This window comes from Pygoscelis adeliae, unplaced genomic scaffold (genome assembly GCF_000699105.1).
Source record: "Pygoscelis adeliae isolate BGI_AS28 unplaced genomic scaffold, ASM69910v1 Scaffold100, whole genome shotgun sequence".
NCBI classification, from domain to species: Eukaryota; Metazoa; Chordata; class Aves; order Sphenisciformes; family Spheniscidae; genus Pygoscelis; species Pygoscelis adeliae.
In genome coordinates, this window is record NW_008824034.1 from 1,012,847 (window position 1) to 1,035,559 (window position 22,713).

At 35.4% G+C, this 22,713-nt stretch overlaps 1 protein-coding gene across 1 annotated transcript in view; it reads left to right on the forward strand.

The window, feature by feature from the left end:
- The first annotated feature begins 223 nt into the window (after positions 1-223).
- THOC2 (THO complex 2) overlaps positions 224-22,713 on the forward strand; it is a 54,758-nt gene continuing 32,268 nt past the window's right edge. The window contains exons 1-13 of the mRNA XM_009331190.1: positions 224-352; positions 789-802; positions 6,877-6,935; positions 9,173-9,264; positions 10,471-10,522; positions 11,110-11,180; positions 11,926-12,047; positions 12,870-13,003; positions 14,694-14,860; positions 15,498-15,590; positions 18,077-18,232; positions 21,826-21,998; positions 22,149-22,344. Of these exons, the coding sequence (XP_009329465.1) occupies positions 224-352; positions 789-802; positions 6,877-6,935; positions 9,173-9,264; positions 10,471-10,522; positions 11,110-11,180; positions 11,926-12,047; positions 12,870-13,003; positions 14,694-14,860; positions 15,498-15,590; positions 18,077-18,232; positions 21,826-21,998; positions 22,149-22,344 (1,458 nt within the window). The remainder of the gene's footprint in view (positions 353-788; positions 803-6,876; positions 6,936-9,172; positions 9,265-10,470; positions 10,523-11,109; positions 11,181-11,925; positions 12,048-12,869; positions 13,004-14,693; positions 14,861-15,497; positions 15,591-18,076; positions 18,233-21,825; positions 21,999-22,148; positions 22,345-22,713) is intronic.

A 22,713-nucleotide genomic window follows, 5' to 3' on the forward strand; every position in this document is an offset into this window, starting at 1 on the left:
GGGGCTTAGGGACGAAACCCTGGTTGGGCAGAGGGCCCGGGCCGCCTTCCTATCCGGCGGGGCCTCCTTTGTCGGTTGGTAACGACCTCTGCCGAAACTCGTCCCCCGTAGCTGGGCCTAGCTCTCCTGGCGCCTGTTGCCCGCGCCCCGAGCGCCCCCTTCCTGCCTCTGGGTTAGGTTTATCGGGTGTCGGGCTCCTCTTTAGCCGCCCCCCCGGGGTAATATGGAGCCTGAAGCGTTCTTGTTTCGTTGGCTCCACGATGTTGACCTTTCTGGCAGAGGTCTCAGCCCCCGTTCCCAGCTTTCTACCTATTCCGAGGTGACTAGCGCTGTATTCTTTGATTCGGGCAAGGTAGGATCAGCTAGTCATTCCTGTTTATCCTACAAGGTAACCTTTGCGCTGCGGGGTCTGGTTGCAGCTTCCCAAATCAATCCAGGTGTGCTAAGACCTTTCCCTTTCGGGGCCTTCTGTGTGTCTGTTTTAAGCAGTCTTAACTTGGCAGGTTCGCTAACTGTGCTGCGTGCTGTGTTTCAGGAGTGCATCTGTTCAGGGAGTTATTCACCGGTTTGTCCATTTCGTGTTACTATGTTAGCTTGGACAAGGGTATCCTGTGTACTAACTGTATGTTTTTAAATGCCCTTATTTAAATTCTTCCATGCACTTCTGTTTTTTGTTGTAATTAAAAAACCCTACAGTTTCAAATACAGGTGTTTGGGGGATCACTTTGAGAAACGCTTCTTGATATTCACTCTTTTTGTTATTTTCTTTTGTTCATTTATTTTAAAAGGTTGTGCAGCTATGGTAATGATATTCCCTGTGCATGAAGAAAAAGGTAGTGCGGTAAAGAATAGAGGACGTAAAGGCTCCCTGCACAAAACACCGTTCTCCCCAGCCTCTCTGTTTTGTAGTGAAGGGGCACCCCTTTATAGCCATGTCATTTTTGGCTTTGCATTGTGCTAGAACCATTATTGCGTTAGCATGTAAGTTTAACATGTTTTGATGTGAATGATACAAGGCCAATGAAAATCTTTTCTGTACTTGCATTTCCAACAATAATAAAAGTGTTCAGGAGACCCCAAACAATGCTGAGGTTTGCATTGCTTTTTTAATGTCCTGCTTAAGATTTTTTGGCAATAGCTGAAATTGCATGCAGCATAGCGATATTTATGCAATAAGCACAGAGACCTTTTTATTGAACTTCAGGGTTTAGAAACTTTTGTACGAATTACAAAGCATAAAAAGTATAAATGTATACTGATACCTTTCAAAAATGCACGAATGACTAGAACAAAACAGATTGCCTTTTTATACATAACATTATATACATGTAGATGCACTTGCTAGCTTTTCTGTAATGGTTATTATGTGACTACTTCAGGCAAAAATGCCTTACGACTTTTGTAACTTACCCTGTTGTGATCACTGAGATTGTATGGAGTTTGCAGAAAGACAGAAATTTTGTAGTTGATCACAAAACGGCAACTGCATTGTTTGCATTGAATTCTCAGAACTTTTAACTGTGTAAGAGACGAGTTAGCTTAGCTTTTGACCATGATAAAACCTTTTATGATGCTCCCCTCCCCTAGAGCAATACTTCTTAACCGTGATGAGAAGAAAGTGTTAATCTGCTGTAGGACCAATAAAACAAAATCACAGGCTAAATTCCTGTGTTTGTGGCATTTACACTTCATCTGGAATACTGCTTAAATGCAGTTCCAGCCATGATTGAAAGAGTATTTTGCAAAAGAGGCCATACATTTTAAAAGAAATGTGATTGTGTGCAGATAACAGTTGTCAGTTTTTGCAGTGAACTTTCTAGAAGCAAAAGAATGTATCTGTAGCCAATATCTAGACAACTTTTTAGGAAACAGCTTTTTTTGGAGAATCTTCAGTGTGTAACTTTGCATTTCTTTTTCCAAAACTTCTTATCTCCTGTTTTACTGGAGGAAAATAAAATTATGATGCTCTCTTTCCAAAATGAAACACATGAAATATTTTTAAACATTATTTAAAGGAAAAGGGAATAAATGTAATGATACTTCTTATTTTTATTGAATTATTTATCTAATACAAATATGCCCAGAAATATAAATTAGGTCTAAGCCTAAGTCTAGGCCACAATTTCAGTCTCAGGGTTTGTGGTTCAAAGTTAAGACAACGCATTATATTGATAAACAAGTTAGAAAAGTGGGGGGATACTGCAAAAGGACAAAACTGACAATTCTAGCAAATACAGGATTTGCAAAAATTTTAGAAGTTTGTTTTTTGTTTGTCTTTTTCGTTTGTTTTTTTTTACTCTATGGAAGCCTAGTCTAATAAAGCCCATGCATGAAGTCAGAGTACGTTCACTCTTGTATGGAGGGGTTTGTTTTGTTTTTAAGCAAAGTGGTGGGCTTATTCACTGGGAGACAAATACCAACTTTGTTGAAAAGTGAGGATTACAGGAAAAAAACCCTCATAATTAGCAGAAAGAAAAGATTAGGTCTTATGGGAAAAAACCCCACATTTATTTGCTGGAGCATGAAATGGCTTACATGATCTGACTAGATCAGCCCACGGTAGTATTTTGGCAGTTACTTAGTTACCTAAATAAAAACACAATTTTATGTTTTCAGGGAATATGAAACTGTATTGAGAGAAGCAAATGATTTGGTTTTATTTAGCATTTCAACTTCTACTGTGATTAATAGTGGATGCTTAAGATGATCACTGTGTGTTTTCTTACGTGATCCTGAGTGATACGGTGGTGGTCTGCCTATGCTTGAAAACATACAGGATTTGTAGTATTGCTGTAGTCTGGGGGAGATGCTGTTATTGGGGGGCGGGGAGGGAAGAAAAAGTTTGATTGTTTTATAAAGACAACAAAATATAGGGATGTTTTAAAGAAATCCAGTAAGGAGATCAGTTTTAAACTGACTGATCTTTTGCTGTGAAAAATAATGATCTTTATTTTTGCTGATGTGATCAGTTTGTCATGATATAACAGTAATATCCAAAAACCAGAAGGTGAGGATTTTGTATGTGTCTTAGTGTCATAATGTTAATTAGTAAGGCAGCATCGTAGAGCTTAGGTAGCAGTGACCTATCACTTCCTAGAAATTGTTCAGGGACCTTCTTCAAAATTGTACATGCTTTGAATTTATTTAATCCAGCTACTGATGTGTAATAATATCTAATACAAATACATAAATGTACATCATGTAGTAGTTTCAAGTGTTCTTAGCTGCCAAAACTATGAATTGGTCAGGATGTGGTCATCTTATCTGTCATTTTCTATTTTGTTCAGACCCTTCTCTGTCTAAATATAAATTATTAAATTATGCACGATATTGTGTAGAGATTGAGTTGGAGTCTGTGTGTGATTGCTTATTATGCTGATCAGTCTAGACTCCTTGTAGACCTATTTGTGTATACTTATACTGTCCTTTGTCGTGAAACTGTATTGTTTTGTATAGTGTCTTCCACGATAAGGTGCTGGTCTATGACTGTAGCCCATATGGACATTTATAATACGCATACAGTGGCAATCAGTTACTGTTAGCCTGATACCTTACCTTGTTTTGTGATAGATTAAACACATTGAGAACCCTTGAGTGGGGAAGTGGGGCTTCCCCACTGTACTTGGCTGGCAGTTTATGCAATATGTTAAGCCTCGAGATAAACTGAAGCAGCTTAACGTTCTGTGAACGTGAAATTTCGGGACTCGATCTTTCAAGCACTCCCAATATGTTTGTTACTTCACTTGCATAAGGAATGTCACAGTGTTGAGTTAAAGGGCTGAGAGTCAGGAAAACAAAGTTTAGTCGTAGTTTTGCAATCCTGACGGCAAAATGCAATTGACTGTACTTTATCTCAACTAGAGAACTACCCACATCAGTTAGATTATGCATATACTTAAATGTTTGCAGGCACATGCACTTTGTGGTAATTACTGCCATATACTCTGTGTGGGAGTGTAATTGAGGATATAGGACATTGTGTATGAACTGGGAGGCTTAGGTTCGGTTGCTGGCTCTGCCATGCAAACTTGTTTGATAGGTGCTCAACACTGCTTCAGAATTTGTTGTTTAAGCAAATCTATCCCATCTTAGTCCAAAACAAATTTAATTTTGAAACTTTGGTTTTCAGAAGTAAGTCTGTGATTTTTTTTTTTAATTATTTTTACTTTCTAGGTTATCCTGTTTAATTGTGTTTTACATGTATTATGCAGTTTTATCTTCAGATGATGGGATGTAGGTTTTAGTAGAGTAGGGAAGTTCCCCATCCTAAGCATGCAGCAATGAACTACAAGATTAGAGTAATAAAAGTTTCAAACTACCTCTTAACGGACAATAGACAGTTTGGGTCTGTTGAACTGAAAAGTGGACCTGATAAATTTCCATTGTCCTGAGCATTGTTTAGGTGGGAAAGTTTTGTTGTGGCTTTTTTCTGAGTTGATTAATCATACTAATATTGACATTTTTATTCTTGTGAATGCACAAGTATTTTGATTTTAATTTATGATGCACTCCGTTGAGACTAGATGAACTAATCTCACAGCTCGTTGGTACTGAAGGGAGGGCTTCTGCCTTGTCTGCGTTCACCTGGGCTCTCTTTACTCTGGTGCTTGTCTGACCTCCAGGTAAGCTGCTTCAACTTGCAAAGTTGGCAGAAGTCTTGTTTTTTGACCATTTTTCTGCCAGGTTTGTCAGCTTGTTTAGCTGATTTAACTGACATGAGGGCTAGAACTGTGCGGCCAAGAAGGGAAGAAGTATCGGTGAATGTTTCCGTTTCTGCAGCAAGCCATTAAATCTCAGCTGTACTGCCTGACAGCACCTTCAGAAAAGGTCATCCTCCTTTGGAGATAGTGTACTTGTATGAAAGAATATAAGCACAATTATTAATTTAGATTCAAAGAGTAATACCAACATCTTCTTTTCTAGTACCAAAATTTTCCCATGTAGACATTCACAAAAAGAAAATTTCACTTTTTGTTTTTCAATTTAATAATTCAGGGGGGTTTAATTACAAATATAAAGCAAGTTGTTTTACAGACTGGTCTTAAATAGGGTTTCTTGTTACACTGATCAAACAGATTTGTGTCTTGAAGTAATGTGAAGTTGGTAGTACTATTTTGGTATTGCTGAAAAGGGAATTGGAAGAGGTTAAAACTCTTATTTTGTATTGAGATGTACTTAAGTGAACTCTTCAGTCCAAGCAGACAGGGTTGTTGCCCATGTAACCTGGTTGATGATACCACCTTATGACATCGGGGTCAAAGTGTGCATCTCAGCTAATTTTTTGGAATCAGATGTTTCGCTTTACTGTTATTTGTATACGGAGCTTAGAAATGAGTGCTTATAGGGTAACTTCTTTATGGGGGAGTAGTAATTAAAGTTTAAGAAAATCTGACTTCGATCAAATTGATACACTCTTTGGGGACAACTGGGGGAAAAAAATATCTATTGCTGCTTTAAAAGAAAAAGTGCACTTACTGTTCATGAAAAATAAAATAAATTACCTATTCCCCTGTTTTGCTGTCTCTGTTCTGGTTATTTCCAAATATATTGCATTCTCTTCAATGGCATTTAGAACATCTTAGCCACACCATTGCTTTTTGCTGAGCTTGCATGTTTCTGCTGATTACGTTATATGTGAAACTGCCCATTTTCCAGTTGTCTTTAAAGGGTGCATGTACCTTGTATTTGCTAATTATAATCCTTTGATTGCTGGAACAGCTGTTTAGTCCTGCTAGAGAGGTAATAATCTGTATAGGATGCAAATAGAATGAGTAACGGATTGCTACAGAATCCTTTTTTACTGTTTATTTTTCATGATAAGCCTCTAATAATTGTACATACCTGCCTTAGTTGAGAACATGCTTAAAAATCGCTCCCACAGGAAATTGTAGTCTTGCCGTCTTGTGTAGGAATATTATGTAGCTCCGATACTGTCTTCAGTTTCTGCACATGAAAGACTTTTTGATTAAAAATATTTTTGGTTGAAAATTTGCAAGTGTGAAGAAAGTTCTCAAGATATTCGTTGGTGTCTTTTATAATATAGGCAAATCACTACCTTTTTTAAATACTGTTGCTTCTAAATGTGAAACTGCTTTTGAAGCCTTACGCTGGCGTGACAATAGTGGTAGAGGAGAGGGAAAATCCTTGTACCTTGGAAGCATGTCCATTTCGAAGCTGTCAGTGTAGTGGAGGAGCCTGCTCTTAAAGCATTTATTTTATAACGCACAGAACTATTATTTTATTTAATGGAACAGTCTGTACGGTATTTGTGTGCTTTTTACTTATGGCTAATTTGGTTGAGGGAGCCTCAGGAGTGACTAAAGACAACGTAACGTGACAGGTCTTTGCATCTTATAGTGGATTCTCTTAGTGACTAGAATAGGTAAAATTCTGTCTTACCATTGATAAAACATTGCATCAGGAAATCATGCGCATAGTTTAACGTTAAAATTTTTTTACAGGCCAGAGTTTGAAAACAATCATAGTCACTACAGTATTTCTATGAGAAGCATTTCCTCATTGGTTAACAACAGTAGGTTAATGCTAGCACTTCCATGCTTCCTTTCACGTACTAAAATTGCCTAGTGTTCTCACTTTTCTGTGTGTAAGCATGTGTAATGTTAGGAAGAATATTTAAGTATATGATATTTATATATGTGTATGAGATCTATTGGGAGTCTTGTATTTCTTTGCTGTGTAACTTCTGTGAAATAGTGTTTACTTTATGAAAATTAAAATGTAGTCAGCCATTTAAACTGCCCGAATTTAAAGTTATTTTAGCCAGAACAACAAAAAAAGAGGCCCAAAACATTTGTGTGTGTATGCTGATATCTAACTATTTTTATGTGTTTTCATTTTTTATTTCTTTTATTTCAGTGTGCAACTGTGTCGTGCACTCAGTGAAAACAAAAGCCATGATAATGTCGGTTTCAGAGGTAAGTTGTGTTGGGTTTTTGGTTGTTTTTAATTAAATAAAAAAAATTCCTGGAAACAGTTGATCATGGTACCTCTGCATGTATCTGCTTGGAACGTTCATACACGGTGACCATTAATGTGTGCTGAAGGCGAATACTACAAATAGCAAGGCAATACAAGCATCCACAGCTAGGTCTGTCTTCAGATGTCTAGGTGAGAGATTTTAGACAGTAGTAAATGGTGGTGGGGTAGTCCAGTATTTGGTCTGTGCTGTAGAAAATAGAATTCCATTTTGCAAACTCAGCATATGACTAGATTTTATTCTAAAAGTTAAATATGTGAATACTAATGTATGCAAGTGTGATTGTATACTGGAGAAAGTAATTTTTACAACGGTACCTGAGTTACAGGCTTTTTCTCCTCTGTTAGTGAAAGACACTGCTGTCTTTAAGTTTTAAATTCTCACTTTAAGAGATCTTTGGTGTTTAAAGAAAAATTAATTTTTTATTTGCTTTGCAGATTCTGTTGGAAGAAAAGCTTCCATATTACTAACACCACAAATGTGCTATGCTGTTTAGATGGTGGTTTGGGTTCTTGCTAAAATAGTCTTAATGGGCAATTGTAATAGCAGAAAAGATAAACCGAAACATTTCAGTGTAAATTATAAGTAATATTATTAAGTAAAAAGAATTTATTGTTCAACAAAGCAAAATCACTATTCCCAAAGTTTTTGAAGAAAGGCTATCAGATGTTCTCCATTCTAGACAGAGGTTGACAATTTCTATATGTTGTTTTCTTTTTCTTTGTCCTTGCTGCCAGGATCTGAAAGATCCGGTGGGAATGACTAGATACATGCAGTGGCTATACTGGAGGAATTAATAGACAGTAGAAATAGTTTAAGTCCTTCTGGTGATGGAAAGAATCCTGAAAATATGGATAATCTGGAGTGAGGTACAGAGATGCTGACTGCTAAGAATTTGTTTGAGTCCACGTGACTTCGATCCTGTTCTGAAAACTGCACTGGCACTTGCATTTCTGCCTTTTAGTTCCAGAAAGATGTTTATTGAAGTCCAATATACCACAAGCTTATGGAGGCAGGTCAGATTTAGCAGTGTACATGTGTAACAAATTCTCCACAACGTGGGGAGCCACTTGCAGAGGCATGTCTGAGGCTATGCTTATGGCTGGTGTGGGTTCATTGTAAATTATTAAATTGGGTACTGCACCAAACTGTCCTCTTGAATTGGCCTTCAAAGTAGTAGAGTTATGTTTTGCATAGAATTGATGTCTAAACCAATCCTGCTGTATTCAAGTCTTTAGCAATTAGTGTTCTTTGCCAAAAGCACTGTGACAGGTAAAATTAACCTGTCTGTTTAAAAAATAAATAAATCTGCTTTTAATGCAGCTGCAGTGGTCTGCAGTCACCAAGATATTGAGTACTTGGTTTAAGTCATTAGGCTCTGTAACTTGTATACCCATTGCGAATATTATTTGTTGAGCAAACCACATGGTACAAGTACAAGGTAAAAGCATGGGTTTTTATTATTTTTCATATATCAAAAAGTATAGCAACATTGTAGTGTATTATTTAAGAACAATTCTTTACAAATTTACCATAGCTGGTTTTGCAACCACCATATTTAACATTGCAAGATTTTTCTCAAATGTAGTACATCTGTTTAGTGTTTCAGCTTAATATAAGCTTTTGTAAAACAGCATTCTTCAGTTATGGGAGACTTAAATAAAATAAAAAAATCCTTGTTAAGCATTTTTTTCTCCAATTAAATTTTACTTGCTCCTAGAGAAATGGTTTTTGAAAGCATATCTGATGATACAGGATTAAGACAAAGTACTGGAATGTTTTCTATGTATTGTTGTTTTATATATATGTGTGTGTATATATATACACACATGTATAAGATGATATTTATGTGAATTAGAAGTCTTTGTTAAACCAGCTGCCAAGACTTAAGTTACTATGTGCAGGACTGTAGTTTTTCATCCCATGTTACTGTTATTCCAGAAACTCTCTAGGGAAAGTGGATCATCTCTTGCTATCTGCTTGTGTGAAGTCTTAGATATTGATGCTCAAATCTAATCTGTCAGCAGTAATAAAGTAATCCCCCATTGGTAAGAGAAGCATATCCCGTTTACTTGCAGGGTGTCTGAAGTCTACAGCATTATTGTAAACATTGCTTTAAAAGTTAGACCAAGGATTACCTAATATGTTCCTTAATCATCTGTTGTCTTTCAGCAGATATCCAGCAGGCTTTGTATGAGCTTGCATACCACGTTGTCAGAGGAAACTTAAAGCATGATCAAGCCTCTAATGTTCTTGGTGATGTCATAGTAAGTATATATTTGTAATAATTGCATACATACTAAGTTTTTAGTTTGTTAGAAAAGTCCGAATGAAAATCAAGCAGGATAATATTCAACAGACTTGTTTTTCCATGTCTAAAAACTTGTTCTTGTCAAGTCCTTTTTCTTCATTTGTGTGCACTTGAAATATATGTAGTCTGTCAGGGTTTTGTTTTTTCCCCTACTTTTTGTGGTGCGGAATAGATGTATTCATTTTAACATAATTAAAAACTAATTAATTTTTTAAGGGTGTACGAAGACTGACGTTTTTAATAAATGTAAAAATAGATTTCACTTGCTTATGCAGCATGTCTGTAATGCCACCTACTGGTTTTTATAATTTACATCTTTCTTACAGTGTAATAATGTGCATGTCTGCCATTTTACTATTGAGATGTCTTAAGTCCCATGACTGCCTTTAAAATAATGCATTAGAATTATTTTTTGTTTGAAAAAGGTTTTTCTTAAAATGCTTTGAATAAATAGAGAAAGTAGGGAAAAGAGTATTTTCTTCTAAACGTCTAAGGTTACCAAATGTTCCTAAAAAAAAAAATCTGGGGAAAAAAAAAAATTTAAAAAACTCCTAAAAATGATTTCTTATTCTTTTCAAGTTCTTAGATTGCTGTTTTGACATGTATAGAACATTAAGAAAAAACACCTTTTGCAGTAATCTGTTCTAGGATAACCTTTTTAGGTTTTTAAACTTCTGCATTGGGTTTGAGAGAAGTCAAGGCTGAAGTGCACCTTGCTGTTGGGGTAGCATGTGATAACGTTTGATCTTTAGTTACTGTAGGAAATTGTAATTTATTTGGTGCCTGAGAAAGCGTAGTTTACTGTACAGGCTGGTGCTGCTCTTCAGGCGGGGAGTTCCATTGTGCTAGAGAAATGGAGGTAGTAACCAGAGGGTTTTGTCCCTGGCCACTAGATACTCTTTTAAATTACATGAAAATGTTATGTTATTTCATTACATATCAATAATTAGTACAGCACTTATGTTAGATATTAGTCAATAATTGAGCCTTTTAATCATTAATCTGAATTATTAATTATTATTACTAATGATATTAATAACCGACATTATTAATTAATCTGAACTTTATGATGAAGTGTTGTTTTATGTAATGGAATAAGAATTTTCTAAGTATACATATTGGAGTTTCTTTATTCACTAAGTGTGATCATTTTCTCTTTTAGGAATTTCGGGAAGACATGCCTTCCATCCTAGCTGATGTGTTCTGCATATTAGGTAATTTGGGTTCCCTTCCTTTCAGCATTGCGACAGATTTGGAGAAATAAAAGCTTTGTGTGTTTGCTTGTTGACTTCTTCAGGAAATTTCATTTGTTGTTGATGTTTTCTCTATGGTTCTAGTTTTTCCTGTGGGTATGTGTGGAGTGTTTTTGTGTGGTTGTGTTTTGTTTGTTTTTTGTAATGTCTGCTTTCCATTCTTTTATTGAGTTTTCCACTCCTTTTGCAGCTTGTCGCTTCCTGTAATGATGTGCCTTTTTAAACTACTTTAGACAGGTGTGCTTCCTTGGCCATTGTTTTATGGCCTGTCTTCCCATAGGAGTGAATTTATGAATTGCATTCAGTAGTTGACAATGCAAAAGAAAAGAATGGAAATAGAGAATCATAGCTAGTAAAAGACTGCAGACCAGGCGGTAAATGGTAGTTACTCTGAAGACACAGGGAAGGAGACTAGAAATTACATTAAGGCTAGGATCACGCAGTTATTTAAAGTTCTTTTTTTCTCTTATAAAACAAGAAACTCTTATAAATGCCTCAAGTAATGATTTCTTTTTTCCTTTTTTTTTTCCCATCTTCTTTTATACTAGATATTGAAACAAGTTGTTTAGAAGAAAAAAGCAAGAGGGATCATTTTACTCAACTGGTGTTAGCCTGTTTGGTAAGTTGCACTTAAAGTCTTTTGGTAAAAGTATATGTCAAAATCTGACAAGAAAAATCAGACAGTTTTGAAGCTTGCTTTTTTTTTTTTTGAGGAAAAGACTATTACAATGTTTTAACAAATTCCCAAATAATTTAAAAATGCATCTTCAAAGTGTTATGATAGAGTAATATAGTGTAGTTGTCCCTTGAATTCTTTAAAGAGTTTTGAGAGAACTTAAATTTTTCCCCTGTCTGTTCAACAGAAATTTTGCTTCTGAAGTATGTTTTGAGTTGGACTTCTCCTTTATGCAACCTCCTGTCTTTAGAAGTGGCATTCCTAACCACATGGAATAAGCTTGATTTGTAGGAGAATTCAGCATATGAAAATAAGACTTTTTCTCCTAGAATATGAGAGAGAATGGGTATGAGCTTTGTAAATATGCAGTTCTTGGTGGTAATATCCCTAGATGATATGCAACATATACTTTTTAACAAGCAATTAGGCTCTAGGGCTTGTTTCTTCAAGGTGCTCTTGTATATAAAATCTACCACTGTAAAATTCCAATTTCACTTAAATTGTTTCTCAGTTTTGTCACTTCTATGTTTGAAGCAGAATGCATTTAGTATCATGGTATATCATGATATTTGAACTTCTTTTTGTAGTCAGAATGCATATGTAGTGTTATATTATCCAAATTAATAATCAGATCGTTTCTAGGTCTCTGTAATTGACAAATTTGATGTATGTTTTTGGTGTTTTTTAGTATCTTGTATCTGACACTGTCCTAAAGGAGCGTTTAGATCCAGAGACACTGGAGTCATTAGGACTTATCAAGCAGTCTCAACAGTTCAATCAGAAATCTGTCAAAATAAAGACAAAGCTATTGTAAGTTTTGGGGCAAGGGTTGTTTGGGGAGTGGGTGGGGAGGGGCAATAGTAATTAGTCTGGTAACAATGTTTTCTAACAATGTGTAATGTTTCTTTTAATAAAATACGCAGTTTTCTTTAGGAAATGTGTTGCACTTTAACTTGTCATTGACAAAAGAACCTTGTTAGCCCTCTTAGTTTTCAAACTCTTGAGTAATGTAAAATATTTTTTAATGTCACCTATTGCTATGGCTTTTGCTACAGTGATTCCATATATGCAGATTAAATACTTAATATTTAATTTGTGACAAATGTGAACTTAAAGTATAAGAAAATTAATTATAGCTGTTGCATCAGTTAAGCATAGGCATTTGTTTTAATAAATAAGCAAATATAGTTATGTTAGTTTTGGCAACACAGGTTGTATTTTTGTGGTGTACGTTTGGTTTTTGTCTCTGCATCCCGTGTTTCAGTCTCAATCTCAAAGAACGCCACGTGAAACTAGAATAGGTCCTTAAGCACAGACTGTTACAGAGCAGTTCTCCAGTGTAGTGTGCAAGAACAAGCTTTACTGTTAAGTATAAGCATAATCTTGCTTTTAAATGGTCTGCATTTGAAATAAAAGAAGAGCTGTATTTGCTTGGAGAATGTTCGCTACCTTGCAGGTATTCATTGTACTGCATTCTATAATTTTTGCAATAGCTCAAGTAAATTACAAGTTCTTAAAAATGTGTTCAAAATTAGCGTTTTGTATAACAAATTTTAATATTGATAAGAGCATAAATAAGCTTCACTGTGGATGTGTGTTACACAATAGTGTTCAATTTCTGTTTATTTGCAGTTATAAGCAACAGAAGTTTAATTTGTTAAGAGAGGAGAATGAAGGTTATGCAAAGCTCATTGCAGAACTGGGGCAAGACTTATCTGGAAATATCACTAGTGATTTAATCCTTGAAAATATCAAATCTTTAATAGGTAAGGAATTTGTTGAAGGAACACGGGCACTGGTTTTCCTACATGGTCTTATGACTACAGAGAGTGACTTCAGCCTACTGTTTGAGATGATCTGTGGATCAAATAATACGTCATGCAGGCATGTAGTGCGATAGTAACACGTATTGGTAGATCACCTTGGATAGAATTATGACATTTGGAAGTTCCTGTTTCTGTGGCAAACTTAGTTTTGGGAATGTTGTGTAGTTAAACTTAATTTAGATACTGAATTTACAGTACAGCCTTAAATATGCATGCTGTGATTTTGATTCATTTCAGCAGTATTTTTTGAGGATGCACTTGTCATCTCTTAGCAGGCAGATTGGAGTGTAACAAAGTAATGCTTTTTGCTATTTTAAGGTGCTCAGTTCAATGCATGAATATTCTTTTAGTCTTAAAGAGGTTGAATAAGTGATTCCTTATGAAGAGAAATGAGAAGTAGTAAATGTTCTTCCTTTATCTAGTTCTGTTTGTGATTTGTCCATATTTCTAAGTTGAGTCTTGGCAAATGTCACAATCAAAGTGCAAAATACATTAAAAACAGGAAATATCTGTAATTCCCCATATTTTACACTTCCTTTTTGAATAAAGAGTTTTATACAATATATTGATGTTTGCACCAGTGCCTGTTTCATATGGTACCAGTGCAGTAATGGTCAAAAGGCTATGATACTATTTTATAAAAGATAATTTTTCATCTATCACAGAATGTTGCCTGAGACTGTCAAATCCCTGTAATAATACTGCTTGTTTTGGAAGAGAGCTAGAGAAGAGGATGGTTTTTTACTGTAATAACTAGCAAAGTACACACTCAGTTTGAGGAATTTTGTAACAAAATATTTTTCTGTCTTCCGGAATTTTAGGAATTGCAAGTAGACTTCCTATAAATTGTCAAGTCTTTTAAAGTACTGACTTGCAGTAGGTCCTGGTATAGTGGAAATGGCTTTTGGGAAGGAAAGACTGATGCAATTACATATCTGCACAGTGGATGTGCCTGGATAAAACTTCTCTTGGCACAATGAAGAAAATAGTCTAGATGTGGATTCTTTTGATATAAGTAATATTTCAGTCTCAAGCATGTCTCCTGGAGTTTTGGTGGAAAAGTTTATATAGTAAAATAGAGGTATGATTACAACATTGGCGTACCTGATCTATGTCCTTGCTCTTGCTCCCCTCAAAATAAACAAACCGTTCTCCCTACTGCTAGCAATAATACGAAATTAACAGGACACTACAACCAAGTGGATCAGGTTCTAGCTCAAACCAGAACAATTTTTGGGGTGTAAAATAACTTCTAGCTGGCTGATTTGTGTGTCTGCATGAATATGTGTGCCAGCACAAGGGGAGAGGAAGCAGCCCGTGCCTTTTGCTGGCACTGTGGTGTGAGTGAGGTTGGGTTTTTACTTATTAAATATTTGCATTAAGATGGTAATTTCTAGTTTTTCTGTAATCTGAATTGAAAGTCCTGTTTAGTATTTTTGCCTAGTTCAGTATTCAACATAAGTCAAAGTGATTGATGCTGTATTTACAGATGATCCAGATTATTTTGCTGTAGATAAATCCAGGCTCAATTTGAACTGAAAAGAATTAACTTTAACGCATTTGTGGTTTAGTAACAATGAAAATTAAAAGTAGCAATGTTAAGCTTTTCTGTTCTGTTCTTCTCCACTAGGATGTTTTAACCTTGATCCGAACAGAGTTTTGGATATTATCTTAGAAGTCTATGAGTGCAGGCCTGAGTATGATGACTTCTTTGTACCGCTGATAGAGTCTTACATGTACATGTGTGAACCTCAAACTCTATGCCATATCCTTGGGTTCAAATTCAAATTTTATCAGGTAATGTATTTCCATTCTTAATTTTTGGTTTTGGTGGTTGGTTGTACTCAGTGTTGAACTGCAGTCAGTGATAACAGATTTTTGCTGCAGACTTTTTTTTTCATAGAAATTAATTTCTGAGTTGTAAAATTCCAGTATTGAAAGCAGTAATTTCATGATTTGAGTGGAAGTCTCTAATGTATTTGAGAGGAGAATGCTTAGCATTCTCCAAGGCAGCTGAAAACAATCTTGATACCTTCCATTTGAACTAGTATAGTTACATAAGGACTGGCATTAACAAAGAGATTGTACCTTATAAACAAAAGAGTTGTCCCCAGGAGTGAAGAGCATGTTTGCAAGGGAGTCATGGTTGATATTTGATAAAATATTAAAGGTTTTTAACAATGTATGGTTAGGAATTGCGTACAAGCACCATAAAGTGTGAAGATAGTTGAATGTGTTTGTTTCTGAAAATTCTGATTGTGTATCGCAGTTAAGTCTAGTGGCTCTGGAGTAATGGCAGTTAAATAACATGATAATAAAGAGAACTATGGGTTAGTATGTTTATCTGAACTTTGAGTAGTTTCTTTTCTGTTTGATGACCTTCTGCAGTGGTTTGATTACTTTTTTCTTAAATTTGGATTCTTGTCCTTTTTAGGATCCAAGTGGTGAGACACCTTCCTCCTTATACAGAGTTGCTGCTGTCCTTTTGCAACACAATCTCATAGATTTGGAAGATCTTTATGTTCATGTAAGTGACAGTGCTACTCTGTCAAATGCCAAAACTAAGAAAATTTTTAAAAAGCCAGATATTTTACCCTATTCCAAAAGCTTCAGTTTCAGGACATTATATGTAATACCTGTATGTGTACGTGTTTAATGTCTTTTAAAATTTCCAGCACTTTCTAATACTACATATTCAGATAAACACATACTGAAATATGGATGCTGATACACTTTGAATTATCTGTGTAGCATCCTCCAGATTGTTTACCTCCTGCCTGAATAGGAGATAGGAGGTAAATGCCTGATATGCCTTAAGTGCCCAAGTAACCTTCCTTAAGAACTAGACCGTTTGAGTGTTTTGCTTTACAAGATCAATTTTTGACAAAAGTGGCAGGACAATCAGCTCCTAACATTCTTTGTTTAGTTAATAGTAGGATTTTTTTTTTAACTTACATATTTCTGAATAGGCCTTTGATTCCATCTACAAGAATTCTGACCATTGGTTAGGCTGAAAGAGGAAAATGGAGTTACATGTTCAGATTTAATCAGAGAGACTTATCCTCTCCAATCTGACAGTCTTATCAACCAACCAACGTACCAATTTGGCAGATGGTAAACAGAATGTTACAGTTATCAAAATAATTTTACATTATACATGAATTCTTAATTTCAGAATATCCATAGATCTCTTAAGACTTTTAACTCTTCCTCTGAAATCAAGGAAATGAGCTCTAGTTACAGCTATGAAAATTTTGGAATGTAGTCCTGCCATTAATTTGTGTGGCAGTTAATAGCATTAGTCACAATCTGACTTGTCAATAACTGTCTCTGGCTTCATAGGAGTTTTCTGGCTAAAAACGTGTCAGGTAGAGCAAGAGTAGGAGTGCCTGTCTCAGATAATTGGTGTGGAGGGAGGAATATGTGATAATGCTAGTTTGTTAAGGAATGTTTGTAAACTTACAAAACAAATGCTCAGACTCAGAATTACAGTGGCCTGTGCAGTCTCAGCTCAGACCTGTATAGGTACGGGCATGTTTTCTGACAGTCTCACAGGTAGAATGGTCCCTGCGTTCATTTATACTGTTCACCTTCATCATGTTGAGTCTCAGTATCGTTTTTAATCTACTTTCATTCTAGAATCTCTCTGCCAGTCTCTGTGTGTCTCTGTCTTTGCATGTTTGGGATGGCATTTTTTTCCTCTTTTCAGTTCAGGCTTAATTTAACTTGCTATGGGAGTTTCAAGAAAATAATTAGTGTGTAGGTGTGGAGTGTTAAGTGGTATATATTGTGCAGCTCCTATACAATAGCAGCTGTCAGGATTATCATTCATATCAAGAATGTGCTCCCCACCTCTGCCCCCCCCCCATCCCCTTCCAAGCCTGTAAGAACTGTTTTCCATTTTCGTGTATATACACACAGCCATATATAACAAGTATTGCATCCTGAAGATAGATGTAATTTACCCCTTGAAATTGCACACTAGGTATTTCTTGGTGAATCTTAGTAGGTTACCTGTGTTTTCAAATGAGAAAAGTGTAGCTCTTTAAATCTTTTACCTTTCCAAGTGGGATTCTTTCTTCCCCAAATTTCTATGAAACTGAGGAATTCTACTATCTTTTCTCTGAAGAAGGTGATGCTTAGTCTTTCCTTCTTCTACTGCCAGTTTGGGAGGGGAAAAAACAGTAAATATCTTCCCTTGTTAAAAACAAGAGAAGAAAAGATTACTGTATCAAAGAGGTCATGACTCTACAGTAAGTTTTGATTACTTACTTGCGGTTAAAGTTTGAGCATGATTTTAGGAATCAAATTGAAGTTTGGCTTTCTCAGAAAAAGAGCTTTTCTTCTGTCGCGCAACTTGACCTTTTAATTTTTTGAGTGTGGGGTTATATTTCTCACCCTGATCGTTCTCAAATGCAAGACTATGTTGAGGTTTTATCCTACTAGGTATCTCTTAATGTAAGATGTTTTTTAAGGAACAGATGTTACACGTGTTTAACCCACATTGCTGATAAATAGGAAATTTGGTAAGCTTTAAATGGTATTCCTTTAAAATAAAGTGCAATCAAAATGTGTGTCTAAGTAGGTTACCTGGTTTTCCTTGGTGATGAAATTTTTTTTTTAGATGAGCAAGTGAAAATTTATGCTTTTGAATATTCACTTTGTTTTAAGGCACTGACCTTTGTAAATGTTATCATAAAGTATGTGTATAATTGTCACCATATAGCTACAGTGGAATGGTAAATCGGAGAGGGGAAGGGGACCATTATACAACTAATGGTTGTGAGGAAGTAGAACAGTATTATTTCTCATGGGTCCTTGATTTCAGAATAGTCCGTTAATAGTATATTTCCTTGTCGGGATGATGGTAGCAAGGAAAATAATCTGTCAGGGAGTAAGTTTATCTGATAGTAACAAGGAAGGACAAACTTCTTTTTCGAGCTCAAGTGATCAAAAGTAGCAGTAGGTCACTTTAATTTTCAGATACAATGTTTGCTCTGGCTTTTTTTTTAGCTTCTTCCAGGGGATAATGCCATCATTGAGGAACACAAGCGAGAAATAGTGGAAGCTAAGCAAATTGTCAGAAAACTTACGATGGTCGTCTTATCCTCTGAAAAGACTGAGGAAAAGGAGAAGGAAAAAGAAAAAGAGGAGGAGAAAACCGAAAAGGTATGTTCTGTGGATAGTTTCCTTTCCAAGAAAATTATTTTAAACTAAATATAATAATTGTTATGAAAACATTTTTATATTTATTTGGAACAGACAGGTACGTAGTTCTTGGAAGGCTTGTGTCTATCCTCTGAGTGCACTTCCGTTATATTGAATGTACAAAAATGCATGGTTTGCAGCTTGTTCTGGATTTCTGTAGGTTTAATGTTCTTGGTTCAATGGCTAATTAATTTCTTTCCTTCTTTTTTGTTGTATCAGCTCCACTGAATATGACCTAGCATTCATATACTTCACAATCTTTAACAGCTGTGTTTTCTAGGACCTGTGATAGAATAATCCTAGTTGATTTCTTAAATAAGGACATTAGTAAGAGTTTACTCCTTATTTCTCCCAATCAAGAATTGGGATAAAGACTTGCCAGACTTATGAATGCTGGTATAATTATCCTGCATTGTAGAAAAAGGTTTTAACTGAACATTTTTAGTTGTAACTGTCCACTGTGCTTTCCATTAGATCTGTATCTTTGTATGTGTAAATGTATACTCTTCATTTAAGGTGCTACTACATCATGTATTGTTCATGTTGCTCTAGGTCCAATTTGTTTCAGTGTGTCCAAGCCTTACTTTAAAAACAAAATTATTTAATATCTTAGCAGCCTTTCTGTTGTCATCTTCATTTGAATGTCTTAAGTACTGCTCAAACATCTTATTTAAAACAAAAAAAGTAAAATAAAAGCTTGATATTTGCATTTTATAAGTGGTGTACTGGAGAGGGGGGAGGGGTCCATCAGTCTTGACAGTTTCTGTTCTTAATTTTTTTGTATCCTCCTAGATTCATTATATCAATCTGTTTTGTCTACTTATTCCTATTTTTTTCTACCCCACCTTGATTCTGTACATCTGACCTTCCTTCCTCCCTCCATTTTTCTTGCCTAGTTTGAAAAATCTAATTTCGTTTTCTTCCCTCAGGCAGCTGATATAGTCACTGCTCTCTAGCTCTCAACTGCAGCCACATCTGCTGCTTGAACTGATTCCTTTCACTAGCTTAAAGTTTTTGACCCCCCTCCCACTCATTATTTCAGTATCCCTTTTGATTATACCACGTTGCTTTGGTTCACCTTCTGTGCGGTCGGATGAGGCTGCCTGGTATTCTCCGAAGCGTGCACGTTGCCATGTTCTGATGGAAAACTAAACTCTTGATGGGACATGGGGAGTGTGTATATTGCAAGTAATGTCAGTAGAATTAGAATTAAGACAGTTTTTATGGCTAAGCTTTAGAATTAAGAACTAGGGAATTTTAAGCTCCAGCAGAAACTGCAACATTTTTCTGAAGGATTACAATGACAAATAGTGAAGTCTGAGCCTTTGTGACTGGAAAATGGAGAGCTGTACTTAACAAAAACAATTTCTGTGACTCTTTACACACTGTTATGCAATGCATGCTGTTTCTTGAAAAGCTTGTTTCTGTGTTAGTATTTTTGTATGTGATTAGCTGTGAAATTCATAGCAATTAGTAGAGTAACTACATGTGAAAGCTGTTGACAGTCTACATTTGAGTACTTTATATCCACTGTGCAGTTTTAATGTAAAATTTTTTTGATATGGTACCATGGAATAAATGTCTGGATAAGGAAAATAGTGTTTAACGATTACTGACTTAATTTTTCTTTTAAATCCACAAAGTGCTTATTTTTTGTGGCTAAAATTTATTATTGTCTTATGACTTTAATATGAATAATTTAGTATTGGCAAATGCATTATCTACTTTTGCCTTTTAAGATGCACTTGACATAACTGAATAATAGGGAGATACTTGAGAGGTCACAGAACTCAGCAGTATGACTAGATTTGACAGCAATTCCAGACTGACTTTTCTCTGTGCCATGCATGCTTTTGCTTTTGGAGAGCATGTTTCAGAAGAGCTTACTTACCGAAAGAAAGACCTGGTCAAGCAGCATGCGTGTGTGTGAGCAGTGACTGCTTTGGAAATGAAATAGCATACTAACACATAAAGCCCAGAAAGACTGTGTGATAGAAACACGGATTCTAATATAGTTAGTAATTGCCCGAAAAACCCAAATCACCAAAAATTTGGTGTTTAGTATTGAACTTTAACTGGTATGTTCATACCAATTAAATAACTGTTTTATGATGGTTTTTTTGTAATAATACGACTTCTAATTTGAGAAGTCTATTGTACTGAACATGGATTTCAACCTTTCTGCGTTATACTGCACAAGTAAAGTTTTTAAACACTTCAGTAAAGGATCAGCACACCCTTTTGTTAACATAGTATATATTGACTTAAAAAGACAATCCTTGGCATCAAAGGAACTTGAAGTAGTTACATGGTAAAATAACATTACTGTGTACATTTCTAATTGCACATGTATCTTTTTAATCTTTCAGAGGCTCATCTTGTTCTGATGTGCAGATACTTTTTTTTATCCCCGAAGGAAATGCTAAAAATTCATTACTACAGAACTTCAACATGAATATAGAACAGATCTGTCCATTTTGTTTTATTCTGAAACTTTCCTCTGCATGTTACTGTGTACTAGACTGTTTTCTGTTTTCAAAACTGTGAGAAAAATAGTTGCCAGTGTTACAAAGAAGTTTTAAAAGGAAAAAAAACCTAAAAAATCCATGCAAACTATAGAACCACAGAAGCGTCTGCTTCATAATTCATTTTTTGTTCTTGTCAGTCTGCCTTGTCTGTTTGCATGATTTAAATAAAACTAGTTTTTTGCCTTAAAATGTTTAAACGTTTTGTCCTAGACTTGTAATCTTCCCTCCCTCGGTGTAAGCATCGTCTTAGGCTTGTAGTTACATACAGCTAGTTTGCAGTCACTATTCCTTACCATTAGTCATTTCCAAATAGACTTTTACCTTGGGGACCAGGGAAAACCAATTTATAACAATAAAATATATCAATACCATGCCTTGAAGCATTTTTACATGGGTATGGTCTTAAGAGGAAATAGTTTACAATTATGCCTATATTGCAAAATGGGATATTTGGAAAACTTCCTGTAGACTTGCACTTAAAACTAGACTCTCCTAAAGAGGATGCTAATGTGAAACTTATGATACAGGCAAACTAAGAGACAGGTAGAGGTTCTGGGTTTGGTTTGGTGTTGTGTTTTTCTTTGTTTTTTGTTGTTGGGTTTTTTTTTAAGTAATCTGATTTTTTGCAAGAGAAATTCATGCTCTTAAATCCAGAACAACACACAACGTGAATATTCTTAAATGCTTGCATTGTTCTTAAAATGTTATGTAAAGAAATAAGCTGCAATAGATTGTGACATTTTGAAAAGATCAGACATATGTCAGATAACGTTATAAACTTCTGTTTTGAACTTTAACTCTTTTCTTTGATCCAGGTGTTAGATTCTACATGGACTGGTTTATTGCTTTTGAAGTGTGCTTATTGTCTAAATGTCTAGCTGAATTTTCTTTTACATATTTTTTTATTACATAGTTGAAATAGTTTGGGTTTTTTTCTCTAGCTGTGAATTACAGCTGCATAATGTTTAAGGAGAAATATAAAGGAGACTTTAGTGATACACTTTTTCATTGTTTGTTATCTTGCAGCCTCCTGATAATCAAAAGCTTGGTTTATTGGAAGCTTTATTAAAAATTGGTGATTGGCAGCATGCACAAAGTATTATGGATCAGATGCCTCCATTTTATGCTACTTCACACAAGCCTATTGCGATCGCCCTTTGCCAGCTTGTACATGTGACAATTGAACCTCTGTACCGCAGGTAAAGTGAAAAGTAGAATTCTGTTGCTACATAGGGGAAAACTACTATTTATTTATAAGCATGAATTCACTAATAAGCCTAACTGTATTGATACATTTCTAAAATTTTCACTTCTGTTTCATGTGAAATGCTGCACATCTTATTTTTCAGAGTTGGTGTACCTAAAGGAGCTAAAGGGTCACCAATTTCTGCTTTGCCAAACAAGAGAGCACCAAAACAAGCAGACAGCTTCGAGGACTTGAGAAAGGAAGTGTTCAACATGCTCTGTTACCTTGGTCCTCATCTCTCCCACGATCCCATTCTATTTGCAAAAGTGGTGCGCCTTGGAAAAGCATTTATGAAAGAGGTTGGTATGACAGAACAGCTTGTCAAAACTTGAAAAATACCAATTCCTCTGGTGTCAAAAAATGCTCAAGTCTTACTAATCGTGTATATATTCAAATACTGAAACACTGACTAACGACAAATCTGGAGAATCTTGCTTCAATTCTTGATCGTTTTTATGATCAATAAACATAACAAACACTTTTATGAACAACTTAAGGCACTTTAGGTTTATAACCAGGAATATTTAGTGATAACTAATTTCTTATTATGGTCTTCATCTTTTAAAACAATATCTGTGTATGGATATTTTTTAAAGAAACGAATATATGATACTAATTGCATGGAAGCTTTTACATTATTAGAGCGACAGTGTAGACAATGGGGAACA